General features: G+C 55.1%; 1 protein-coding gene across 1 annotated transcript; it reads left to right on the forward strand.

The window, feature by feature from the left end:
• The first annotated feature begins 1,949 nt into the window (after nucleotides 1-1,949).
• On the forward strand, nucleotides 1,950-12,624 carry LOC103190161 (sodium-dependent neutral amino acid transporter B(0)AT2). Its single transcript, XM_042345108.1, has 13 exons — nucleotides 1,950-1,965; nucleotides 4,131-4,348; nucleotides 5,813-6,142; nucleotides 6,545-6,702; nucleotides 7,018-7,144; nucleotides 7,441-7,616; nucleotides 8,123-8,233; nucleotides 8,581-8,822; nucleotides 9,348-9,528; nucleotides 10,074-10,275; nucleotides 10,804-10,963; nucleotides 11,724-11,886; nucleotides 12,051-12,624. Exons 3-13 carry the CDS (start codon nucleotides 5,923-5,925, stop codon nucleotides 12,420-12,422), a joined length of 2,112 nt encoding a protein of 703 aa, XP_042201042.1. The 5' UTR covers nucleotides 1,950-1,965; nucleotides 4,131-4,348; nucleotides 5,813-5,922; the 3' UTR covers nucleotides 12,423-12,624.
• Nucleotides 12,625-12,884: the final 260 nt, after the last annotated feature.

Raw genomic sequence — 12,884 nt, forward strand, 5'->3', positions numbered from 1 at the left:
TCCTCTACTTCCTCCATCACTAAACAGGAGCAGAAGCTGTATAAACAGTTACAGTTGATGTGTGTGTGTGGGGGGGGTGGGGTAGTTGGTGTGTGGGTGTGTGTGTGTGGGGTGGGGTGGTTGGTGTGTGTGGGTGTGGGTGGGGTAGTTGGTGTGTGGGTGTGTGTGTGTGGGGTGGGGTAGTTGGTGTGTGGGTGTGGGTGGGGTAGTTGGTGTGTGGGTGTGTGTGTTTCCACGTGTGGAAAAAGGGAAGGGGGGAAAAAGAGAGCGAGAGAGAAAGAAAGAAGAAAGAAATGTGCTCTTTACCCACACGGTGGGAGAGGAAACTGTTTGTTAGTATTTGATACGTTTTATTTCTTCCCCCAACTTTCCGTCTATATTGTGGCCACTTTCTTGGCTCCTCGAGAGAAAACCAAAGTCAGTCTGTGTGTGTCTGTGTCTGTCTGTGTCTGTCTGTGTGTGTCTCTGTCTGTCTGTGTGTGTCTGTGTGTGTCTCTGTCTGTCTTTGTCTGTCTGTTTCTGTCTGTGTGTGTCTCTGTTTGTCTGTCTGTGTGTGTGTGTCTGTGTGTGTCTCTCTCTCTGTCTGTGTGTGTGTCTGTGTGTGTCTCTCTCTCTCTGTCTGTGTGTGTCTGTCTGTGTGTGTGTGTGTCCAGTGGTGGGGGGAGTGAGGTTTAAAAAAATAACAAGGAAAAGAAATAGTTTGAAGGGCTGGATTGGGTCTGGAACAATTTTAAAAGTGTTCTCTGTAAAGGGAGAGCGGGTGGGGGGGGGGGGGGAAGCTTTCAGAGTTTATGTGTAAATAATAATAATAATACTTGCATTTGATTTTGGTTGTTAATCGATTGGCTGATCACTTTTACGGGGTTAATAGTCCCTTTTATTAAAAAAAAATGCCGTCACTCGCTCCACGGCTGTTTGTGGGGTCGTCGCTGTGCGCAGTTGGCTGCCGCGTTTCACCTCACAAAATGCACAGTCACTACACTTTACAGTATGTGTGTATATATATATATATACACACACACACAGTCAATTTGCTTTACGGTACATCCTGTGAAGCTTTGAGACGTCGTGATGAGGCGCTACGTCAAATGCAAGGTTTATTATTGCTATTATTATTATTATTATCGCGTCTTCGTGACGTCTCAACGCTCTTCACAGAGTTACGCTGTAAAGTGAATCGACTGTGGATTTTGTGGGCGAAACCACAATGTGTAAAGACTCGGTACTTAGATATAAATGGACGGTTTATTTTAGCTCTACCTGCAGTCAATATACCCTTTGTCACTCCCTGTAAAGGACTGGACTTTCACTTTGACTCATTTTGTCGTCAAAAATTTAAGATCGTGTAAGAATCAAGGAAAAGTCTTCCCGGTCGCTCTTTTTTTTGGGGGGTGGGGCACGATTTTAATACCGTAATAATAATAATCCCTGCATTTAGATACAGCGCCTTATCACGTCTTCGAGACCTCTCAAAGCGCTTCTGCAAGGATTATTAATCTTATTATTACTGTAAAGTCTTAGTAATTGTATTTTGTGGGCGGAACTACAGCGACGTCCCCACAAACACTCGTGGGCTGAGCGACCAAACGACTATTTTAGTGCTATTCGATAATAATAATAACGTGAAGAAGAATTTGCATTTGACGGCCCTCGAAGAGCTTCACAGATTTATACTGTCAAGTGTTTGCGACTCGGGTCGTTTGTGGTCTCTTACAGCGTTGCCACCATTGCACTCCCGGCAATTTGTCCGTGTCACGAAGGGTTAACCTGACTTGCGGATTGGCGATCTCTCTCTCTCTCTCTCTCTCTCTCTCTCGCTCCTGTGTCCATCTCGGCTGATGCAATAAAGCAGCAGTCGAGAAGTTATCATGGCTTCTGGTTAAGCCATGTGCTGCTGTGTGTGTGTGTGTGTGTGTGTCTCTCGTTCTGGTCCAAACGCTCACTGGGGTCGGGGGGGGGCAGAAGGTAAGACGTGGAGGTGTGGTGGTGAGAGAGAGGGGAGCATTACCTCCTTTGCTTGCGACCTTATATTCCTGGTGTTCCGGGGAGTTGGTTTGGGGTGGGTGGGTGGGTGGGGGGCGGAGGGGAGGGGAGGAATGTCGGGAGACCTTTGGGAATTCACCTCATCTCTGCCGTTTGGCGGAGAGAGATACTGAGCCTTTCGGTCGAGGGTTTACTTTGTGAGAAGGGAGAGCGAGAGAGACTTTGCCGAGTTTCCCATTTCCTTGTGGTGAAGGTGCAGCCCCTTCCCCCTCACTCTTCCCCCTCAGTGAAGTCCCGTAGCTCAGTGGTTAGAGCACTCGCCTCGCAAGCCAGAGGACCCGGGTTCGATTCCCTTACACCACACACACACACACGCCTCTGTTTACCAGCAGACGGTTAGAACCCGCTTGTTAGTCGATTGGGGGATGGCTTTCCCGGGGGGAAACAGTCCTTTCAATAAAAGTTTAAATTAATAATAATAATAATAATGTGATCACTCGATCCACGGCTGTTTGTGGGGACGCTGCTGTGCGCAATTGGCTGCTGTGTTTCGACCACAAAAATATACAGTCAATCGTATCCTGTGAAGCGCTTTGAGACGTCTCGAGGACGTGATCAGGCGCTGTATCAAGTGCTCGGATTATTATTAGTAGTGGTAGTATTATTACCATCGCAGTTCACAGTCACCACAACCCACCACACGGGAAACACTCTTGAGACATATCGAACGGTGCCACGAGGCGAGGCAGTAATTGTGACAGATGTACCCTGTGCCTTATTTCACCTTCCTCTCCACACACCAGAGCCTGTCTGTCCCTGTCACCCTCAGCCCTGCTCAGAGTCTACCCGTTAACCCCCACCCCCCACCCACCCGCCCTCCCGGGAAGGAGGGAGAGGAAGACTAAAGCGAGAGAGAGGGGGAACGACCAAACCTCTCAGAAATATAACAATCCTCGCATTTGACACAGTGCCTTTTCACATCTTCGAGACGTCTCAAAGCGCTTCACAGGACATACTGTGCAGTGTAGTGACTGTGTGTTTTTGTGGGCGAAACGCGGCAGCCAATTGCGCCCAACGACGTCCCCACCAACAAGGGGTCGGGAATATGACCCAAAGTGTTCCATATCGGCAACAACAACAACAACAACAACAAGATTCCATTGACCTCGCTTTGCTGCAGCTGCGGCTGCTGCTGTTGTTGTTTGCTCGATGAGCCCCAGGGTTTAAGGGAAGGAGGGGGTTAATCCCACTGAACTGGTTGGTATCTGGTTACAACAAGCAAAGGCGTGGTAGAAAGCGGGCGGGCAAGCAGTCGGTCTCGGTCTCCTGGCTTGAAATCCACGAGATTAATCGGTCGTTCACCTTGTGGTTGTCGAAACCTTTCACCCTTTCTATTGACAGAGGCTCTATCAATGTCACCCACTTCCCAGGGAATTACCGTCAAGTGACTGAATGCTTGTACGCAGGCCAGGCTGCAGCCCATGGGGGTGGGGGGAAGGGTTGGAGGGGGTGGGGGGAATTGTCAGCCAATACACCGAGAGGGGGAGAGAAAGAGAGTGAGAGAGAGAGGGACTCCCTTCGCTTCACAACAACACATCCAAGATCGTTTTAACATCCCGTTCACAGGACGGGAGATATTTATTCATTCTATTAATAAGTCGAATAATAATAATCATCCTTGCGTTTGACACAGAGCCCTATCGCGTCCGTCGGGTCGTCTCAAAGGGCTCGACAGGACAGGACAGGCTGTCAAGCGTAGTGACCGTGTGTTTCGTGGGGCGAAACCCGGCAGCCAATTGCTCTCTGCGATCAGAGCTCTCTCTCTGGCTCCGGCTCCGTTGGTATTGGATAGTTGCCATGTTGGCACCTCTCGTGTGGCCGGCCAGTGGGTTTGGGGGTGTGGGGTGGGGGGGGGATGGTTATTAAGCGGGGAGGGGGGTGGGAGAGCGAGGAGAGGGTGCCATTGGACGAGCGAGAGGGGAGTGAAATGTGCGTGGGGTGTCCTGAGATTATGTGTGTGTCAGAGATAATATAAATAACTGCTCTGGAACCCAACCCCCTACGAATTCTCCGCCACTGAACTTGGAAGGGTTGGGAAGGTGGAACTTGCTCGTGAGTTAAAGCTGTTTTCTTCCTTTCGTTTCCAGCGGAAACTTAAGAAACTCAAACGCCTGTTGTCGAGAAAACTTATCCCGTCTTCGAGACGTGTCAAAGCCCCTTCGCGGGACGCACGGCTCGAGAGCATTGGCTGCGTGTTTTGTGGGCGAAACGCGGCAGACAATTGAGTCAGTCCGGGCCCCGAAGATTGAACCGGGGGACATCCGGCTGCGTATAGTTTCCCTCCTGCGGCTCGTCAGTCAGTCAGGTAGCCCTGTCTGTCTGTCTGTCTGTCTGTCTGTCTGTCTGTCTGTCTGTCTGTCTGTCTGTCTGTCTGTCTGTCTGTCTGTCTGTCTGTCTGTCAAGCGCTCTGGGACGCTACGTAAATGCAAGTTGTTGTCAGTCTGTGTGCGTATGTGTGTGTCTGTCCGCGTGTGTGTGTTTGCGCACCTGTCTGTGTATGTGTGTGTGTGTGTGTTTGCGCACCTGTCCGGTGTGTGTCTCTGTGGGTGTGTGTGTGTGTGTCTCTGTGTGAGTGTGTGTGTGTGTGTGTATTGGGTGTATACTGTGTGTGAGCAAAATAACCGTTGTATTCGCATAAAGATCCGCGCGGCCATTGTAATCGGAAGCATTTGCTTTGAGGTGTGTTCTTGTTACGTGGGCGTTGTATAAAATACGAGGATTGTTGTACATACAGGGTCTGGCTCAAGACCGAGCTGTTTGACCGCAATGATCCCCCCACCCCTCCCCGCACTGGCTCAGTGCCCCTCCCCAGGACTCTTGGCAGAGACGGACAGAAAGAGAGCGATAAGGAGAGGGAGAGAGAGAGACGGGGGTGGTGGTGGGGGGGGGGGGGAGAGAGAGAGTGAGACGGGTGTGGGGGAGAGAGAGAGAGAGAAACTGGAAGTAACCGCCATGTTTATCGTCAGGGCTGAAAATAGATTGGAAACCCAACTTGTCCAATAAAAGGAGAATTTGCAGCAACTGTGTTGCTATCCGTACAGAACCGCTCACCCAGACTCCCCGACCCCATCACTCCCACCCTCGCCCGACCCCATCACCCCCACCCTCGCCCGACCCCATCACCCCCACCCTCGCCCGACCCCATCACCCCCACCCTCGCCCGACCCCATCACCCCCACCCTCGCCCGACCCCATCACCCCCACCCTCGCCCGACCCCATCACCGCCACCCTCGCCCGACCCCATCACCCCCACCCTCGCCCGACCCCATCACCCCCACCCTCGCCCGACTCCACTGGCTCCCCATCCCCCAGATGATCCAATTCAAGATCCTCTTCCTCACCTTTAAGGCCATCCATGGCCTCGCCCCCTCCTACCGCTCTGACCTGCTGACTCCCTACCAACCTGCCCCCTCCCTCCGTTCATCGGGCTCCGGCTGCTCCATGTCTCCCGCCCGACCCCCCCACCATGGGTGGCTTTCAGCCTCTCTGCCTCCACACTCTGGAGCTCCATCCCACGGTCCCTTGGCCTCACTTCCTCACTTGCCTCCTTCAAGGGCGGTCTCAAGACCCTCCTCTTCGACCGTGCCTTTGGTCTCCCTCCCACACTCTCCCCTGCACCCTCTCCACCACCCGCCCCCACCCCTGGCTCGGGGGTTCAGGCTCTGCCACCGTGAGGCGCTCCGAGGCGCAAATGCCATCGAACCCACTGCCTGAGCTGCCGCGTGTTCCCAGCCGACTCCTGTTTTTATGTTGTTGTTGTTGTTTCAGGTCTGGGCGAGTGAGGAGTGAAGTGCGTCCGAGGTTGGTGGTGGGGGCGAAGAGGGGGCCGGGAGGCGAGCGGAGTGGGGGGGGTGCGGCAGCTGCCCGTTGCTCCCCCGATGGACAAGGTGGATCCCGGGAATGAGGAGGAAGGAATGCCGGTCGGCTCGGGGCTGCTGGAGGCGGAGGGAGAGGCGGAGGCGGAGGGGGAGGGCGAGGGACTGACCTCCCGGCCGACCTGGGGCAATAAACTGCAGTACATCTTGGCCCAAGTCGGCTTCTCCGTGGGCCTAGGGAACGTCTGGCGATTCCCCTACCTCTGCCACCAGAACGGGGGAGGTGAGTCCTGGCCCCCAGCGCAAAGCTTCCCTCCGAGCCGCATCCCACACACCGGACACCGCACGTGCACACTCAAACACGCGCTCACACACACCGGGCACCGCACGTGCACACTCAAACACGCGCTCACACACACCGGGCACCGCACGTGCACACTCAAACACGCGCTCACACACACACCGCAACGCACAATCGTTCCCGAACTCAAACGGACGGACGGGCGGATGCGTGCGTGAATTGACAATCGCGCAGACACATGTGCGTGGGGGTGTGTGGAGGGAGAGAGGGAATGTTCCTGTCGGGAGCCGGCTGGTTATTGCTGTTCCGTGTGTGTGTGTGAGTGAGGCTGTGTGTGTGTGACACTGTGTGTATGAGGTTATCATTTGCTATTCCTCTCCCCAGGAGCTTTCCTGATCCTGTACCTGTTGTTGCTGCTCCTGATGGGAATCCCGCTGTTCTTCCTGGAGTTGGCCGCTGGCCAGAGTATCCGGCAAGGGAGCATCGGGGTGTGGAAAAGCATTAGCCCCCGGCTAGCCGGCATCGGCTTCGCTAGCTGTCTGGTCAGTGCGCGCGAGAGGCTGTGTGCGCGCGCGAGAGGCTGTGTGCGCGCGCGAGAGGCTGTGTGCGCGCGCGCGAGAGGCTGTGTGCGCGTGCGAGAGGCTGTGTGCGCGTGCGAGAGGCTGTGTGCGCGTGCGAGAGGCTGTGTGCGCGTGCGAGAGGCTGTGTATGCGCGCGTGCACGAGTGTGTGTGCACGACTGTGTATATGTGCGCGAGAGAGAGAGAGTGTGTATGTGTGCGCGCCTGAGTATTTGTGCATGTGTGTTGTTCACACGTGTGCGGTAAGTGTGTGCGTGTGTCTCTGCGTGATTTCCAGGTGTGTTTCTTCGTGTCCCTGTACTACAATGTGATCATCGCCTGGAGCCTCTTCTACTTTGGTCACTCGTTCCAGTACCCACTGCCCTGGGAGTCCTGCCCGGCCCTGCCCAACACCAGCGCTGTGGGTATGTGACTATCAGGGCACCCCCTCCCTCCCTCCCCCCCTTCCTCCCTCCCTCCCTCCCTCTCGCCCTCTCTCTCTCTCTCCCTCCCTCCCTCCCTTCAGCCCTTCAGCCTCTCCGCTCCCACTCTTTGGAGCTCCATCCCACAGTCCCTTCGCCTCTTCCCCCCACCACCACGTCTGTCTCAAGACCCTCCTCTACGACCATGCCTTCGGCCGCGCCCCCCCTCCGCCCCCACCCCTTTGCTCGGGTCCTCCCGACGTGTGTAATTTACTTTAATGCCCCTCCTGTTGCTGCAGTGAGGGAGTGCGAGCTGAGCTCACCCACCACCTACTTCTGGTACAGAGAAGCTCTGAACATCACGAACTCCATCAATGAGAATTACGGGCTGGATCCCACGATGACTGGCTGCCTGTTTGCGGCCTGGCTCATCGTCTGCCTGGCCATGATCAAAGGCATCAAGTCCTCAGGGAAGGTAATGACAACGACAGTTTGCATTTGTACGTCCCGTAGCTCAAGTGGTTTAATTAGAGCCCTCGCCTCGCAAAGCGGGAAGAACCGGGGTTCGATTCCCGGGCGGGTCAGGTCGGGGCGAAACCTTAGGCAAGATTACTTACTACACACAGAGACACACAGAGACACACACACAGAGACACACACACACACACACACCTCTGTTTACCAGCAGTCAGTAGGAACCTGGTTGTTAGTCGATTGGCGGATGGCTTTTCCGGGGTTAATAATCCCTTTAAAATGAATAATTACTGATAATAATTTGGCCACTGTTTGTGGGGACGTCGCTGAGCGCAATTGGCTGCCGCGTTTCGCCCACAAAACACAGTCACTACACTTTACAGCGTATCCTGTGAAGCGCTTTGAGACGTCTCGAAGACGTGATCAGGCGCTGTGTCAAACGCGAGGATTATTATTATTATTGTCATAATCACTGCAAGTTGTTGCTGCTGCTGTTCTTGTTCTCAGGTGATGTATTTTAGCTCCATCTTTCCTTACGTGGTGCTGCTCTGCTTCCTCGTTCGCAGCCTCCTTCTGGAAGGTTCCACAGACGGCATCCGCTACATGTTCACTCCCAAGGTGAGACTGAGAGCAACGCGTGTGTTCAGGTCGGGCTCGGTCACTCGCGCTCTCGTTCTCTCCGTCCCCCTCTCTCTCTCTCTCTCTCTCTCTCGCTCACTGTCTGTCTCCCACTCTCTTTCACCTCCCCGCCCGCCCGCGCGCGCGCGTGTGTGTGTGTGTGTGTGGAGCGAGGAAACGTTTCGTTTCCCCCCGCCCGGGGGTCTTACCCAGGGCCTCTCGCTTGCCAGGCGAGGGCTCGAACCCCTGAGCTACACGGACTCCCATGTGATATACTGGAGCCCCAGATAGTATTTTCTAATGTTGATGATGATGTTTCTGTTGATGATGATGATGTTGGTGCCCAGATTGAGATCCTGGCTGATACCCAGGTGTGGAGACAGGCAGCCACGCAGGTGTTCTTTGCCCTGGGGCTGGGGTTTGGCAGTGTTATCGCCTACTCCAGCTACAACATTCGCACCAACAACTGCCACTTCGACGCTATCCTTGTCTCCTTCATCAACTTCATGACCTCGATCTTTGCCACCCTGGTGGTCTTCGCTGTGCTGGGCTTCCGAGCCAACGTGCTGACCCGCAATTGTGTGGCCAAGTGAGTTGCACCCCCTCCCCTGACTCTCCATCACCATCGACATCCTCTCCCTCTCTCTCTCTCCCTCCCTTCCTCGCTCTCTCCCTCTCCAGCTCTCTATCCATCTCGGCATTCCCCTCTCTCTCTCTCTCTCCCCCTCTCGTTCGATTCTCGGCCGAGTGGGATAAAACCTTAGGCACATTTCCTTACTCCGCACACGCACACGCACACGCACACGCGCGCCCCTGTTTACCAGCAGTCAGTAGGAACCCGCTTGTTAGTCGATTGGGAGGATGGCTTTTCCGGGGGTGATAATCCCTCCCGAAAACAAATAATAATAATAAGAATAATTTGGTCACTTCAATCCACCACTGTTTGCCGGGGGACGTCGCTGGGCACAATCGGCTGCCGAATTTCACCCACAGATAGTACAGGCGATCCACTTGACGTCATAAGGCGCTTAGTACCGAGGATTATTATTGTTAGTATTTATTTATCATTGCCGTTGTCCTGTTGTCTGACTGTTTCTCCCGCTCATTGCGACAGGAACCTGGTTTTACTGCAGAACCTGAAAGACACCGGTGTCCTGAACAGCTCTGTGCTGCCGGACACCCTCAACCTGACCTCACTGACCCCCAAGGAATACAGGCAATGGTTTGACTCGGTGACGTCCCAGGTGGTGCCGCTCAGTGTCTCCCCCTGCAGGCTGGAGGAGGAGATGCAGAAGGTGAATTCAATGCTCGAACGCATCCCAATGGGGCAGAACTGGGATTGCCGTTGGGAGTGTGGACAGTGGGAGTGCATGGGAAGGGGTTTGGTGTGAGGAGCGTGCTCCCACATACCCCACCGCCATCGGTGGTCAGGCCTTCAGTCTCTCTCCGCCCACCACACTCTGGAACTCCATCCCACAGTCCCCTCTCCTCGCCGTCTCTCCTGGCGTCCTTCAGGGCCCGTCTCCTCTTCAACCGGACCTTCCGTCACCCTCCTACTCCCACCCCCCACCACTCCTGATCCCAACCATCCCCAGCTCAGGTCCGTGTCTTGGGACTGTCCTCGGCTGCGCATCCACTATAAGGTCCAGCGCCTTGAGACGTCCTCTGAGGTGAAAGGCGTTGTGGTTGTGTAGTGTTGTTGGCAGTGAGTGGGAAGGGGTTTGGGCCTTTGGGATTAAAATTGAAGGCGGGTTCCGAAGGTGCGTTGGGTTCCTTGGGACACGCGGAAGGCGTTGTCCAAATGTAATCTGTTGTTGTTGTTGTTGTTGTTTGTGGGCAGGGTGTGGAGGGCACGGGGTTGGCTTTCATCGCCTTCACGGAGGCCATCACTCACTTCCCAGCCTCTCCCTTCTGGTCCATCCTCTTCTTCCTGATGCTGCTGAACCTGGGAATGAGCACCATGTTCGGGAACATGCAGGGCATCCTCACCCCACTGCTGGACAACTTCCCCTTCCTGTCCAAAAGGAAGTCCATCTTCACAGGTAAACCCCCCTCCCCCCCCCTCCACCCTTCTCTTCCCCCTCAGCTGTGCGTCCGCTATAAGGTCCCTTCTGTGTGTTGGGCGCTGTGTGTGACTGTGTCTCGCTGTGTGTTGGGCGCTGTGTGTGACTGTGTCTCGCTGTGTGTTGGGCGCTGTGTGTGACTGTGTCTCGCTGTGTGTTGGGCGCTGTGTGTGACTGTCTCGCTGTGTGTTGGGCGCTGTGTGTGACTGCGTCTCGCTGTGTGTTGGGCGCTGTGTGTGACTGTGTCTCGCTGTGTGTTGGGCGCTGTGTGTGACTATCTCGCTGTGTGTTGGGCGCTGTGTGTGACTGTGTCTCGCTGTGTGTTGGGCGCTGTGTGTGACTGTCTCGCTGTGTGTTGGGCGCTGTGTGTGACTGTGTCTCGCTGTGTGTTGGGCGCTGTGTGTGACTTGTGTCTCGCTGTGTGTTGGGCGCTGTGTGTGACTTGTGTCTCGCTGTGTGTTGGGCGCTGTGTGTGACTGTGTGTGACTGTGTCACTCTGTATTGCAGTGATATGCTGTATCCTGGGGTTCCTGATGGGATTACTTTTTACCCAGCGCTCTGGAAACTACTTTGTCACCATGTTTGACGACTATTCGGCCACTCTGCCTCTCATCGTCGTGGTTTTCTTCGAGCTGATCGCCGTGTCCTGGATCTATGGCACGGACAGGTAAGGGAACGGCAGCCGGTAATCCTTAACACGCAATTACTCGTTCACACACACACACACACACACACACACACACACACACACAGTCACGACACTTCACAGTAAACCCCGTGAAGCCCTTTGAGACCTGATAAGTGGAGTCCTATAGCACACAGGTTCGATTCCCGGCTGTGCTGAGCAAAACCTTAGGCAAGTTTCCTTACTCTACACACACAGACACACACGCGCCTCTGTTCACCAGCGGTAAGTAGGAACCCTGTTGTTCGTCGATTGGCGGATCGCTTTTACGGGGTAATAATCCAAGCTCTGGGACGCTGCCTGAGGGGGCGTCTGCAAACGGATAGTTCTTGTTGTCGTCGTAATCCATTTGAAAAAAAATGCGACCGCTCAAATCCACTGCTGTTTGTGGCGGACGTCGCTGAGCGCAATCGGCCGCCGCCTTTCGCCCGCAAAACGCACAGTCACTACACTTTAATCTAGTAAAGCGCTTTGAGACTTCTCGACGACGTGATGAGGCGCCGGGTCAAATGCCAGGATTATTATAAGGCCGGGTGGGGGGGAGGGGGATGTGTGGGTGAGGAGGGTTTGGGGGGGTATGTGTAGGGGTGCGTGCTCGGGGGTTAGATGCGGGGGGAGGGTGGTGTGTGTGTGTGGGGGGGGGGGGTGTTGGGGGGGTGTGAGTGGGGAGGGTTAGGGTTGAGGTGACTTGTGACGGGGAGACTCTTGAGTGGAAGTTTCCATCGTGTGTTTTGCTCTCCAGGTTCATGGATGACATCGAGGACATGATTGGCCGACGGCCTTTCGTTCTCTACAAGTACCTCTGGAGGTTCTTCTGTCCCGTCGCCATGTTGGTGCTGCTCCTGGCCAGCCTCATCCAGATGTGCATCCAGCCTCCCACCTACCGCTCGTGGAACAAAGAGCAGGTAAATCCCACCCACGGGTGGCCTTTCCTTGGTATTATTTAGTGACTGTGGACCGTTATGGAGGGTGGTAGTGAATTTGCCGTGAAGTGCTTTCGAGACGTCCGCGCGAGGCCAAAGGCGGTGCTTCTGGGAGTAACGCGCTCTTGTCTCTCGGCCGTTCCCAGGCTCAGGAAGTATCTCTGGAATATCCCGACTGGGCTCTGGCCCTGCTCATCTCCCTCATCGTCCTGGCTTCCCTCCCCATCCCGTTGTTCTACCTGAAGCAGATGATCAAAGATTGGCACGAGCGAGAACCCGTTTACACGGAGTGTGGCCTGGCCGACTTGTCTCCAGCCCCCCCCGGGGAGGTGGGGGGTCCCCAGGGCAATGGCTACATCAAGGTGGGGGACGGGGAGGGCGAGGGGGAGGCGGCGACCGAGAGTGAGAGGCTGTTGGACGCGCAGCAGGAGAGGAGAGACGACACAGGCTCAGAGCTGGACTACACCAACCCCGAGAAGAGCGAGGGCTTCAGCAAGTACTCCAACACCGGCAATTAGAGGCCGTCCGTCCGTCCAACTGACCGCTCGCTCGCTCTGACCGACTCAGTCCCAGGGAGAAGCCGAACTGGTCCTCGATGGAGCGGTGAAACAACAACAACCAACACCACAAATCAGGGGCTGTAATACTTGTAACGTCGGTCGGAAAAACCCTAAACCTGGGATTGTTTGTCTGGGGGGCTAAACAGGGTGGGAACAGCCAGGGGAGAGTGGGGGGGGGGGGGGTTAATGAGGGCGGGGATCATGGGGAGAAAGGGGCGGAATTGGGGTTGGGGCAGTCAGTGGGAGGAGGGGGGGGAATGCGGCTGTGGGGTGGGGGGGGAGAAGAGGTCTGGCAAGGGTCAGCCTTGCTGATTCTCACCAGGAGGGACGGGAGGGCGAGAAGGAACCCGGGTGGGGGCGGTTGGTGGGGGGAATAAATTTAAAAATATATATATATTTTTTTTTTAAAAAAGCCCCCAG

Source organism: Callorhinchus milii, unplaced genomic scaffold (genome assembly GCF_018977255.1).
Source record: "Callorhinchus milii isolate IMCB2004 unplaced genomic scaffold, IMCB_Cmil_1.0 Scaffold31, whole genome shotgun sequence".
NCBI lineage: Eukaryota > Metazoa > Chordata > Chondrichthyes > Chimaeriformes > Callorhinchidae > Callorhinchus > Callorhinchus milii.

What these genes read in the sequence shown, in the direction of transcription:
- LOC103190161 (XM_042345108.1), top strand. Translation starts at nt 5,923, where the DNA reads ATGGACAAGGTGGATCCCGGGAATGAGGAGGAAGGAATGCCGGTCGGC. An exon ending in GCATCAAGTCCTCAGGGAAG is followed by an intron (nt 7,617 to 8,122) that starts GTAATGACAACG and finishes TCTTGTTCTCAG; the next exon opens with GTGATGTATTTTAGCTCCAT. An exon ending in AAGGAAGTCCATCTTCACAG is followed by an intron (nt 10,276 to 10,803) that starts GTAAACCCCCCT and finishes TCTGTATTGCAG; the next exon opens with TGATATGCTGTATCCTGGGG.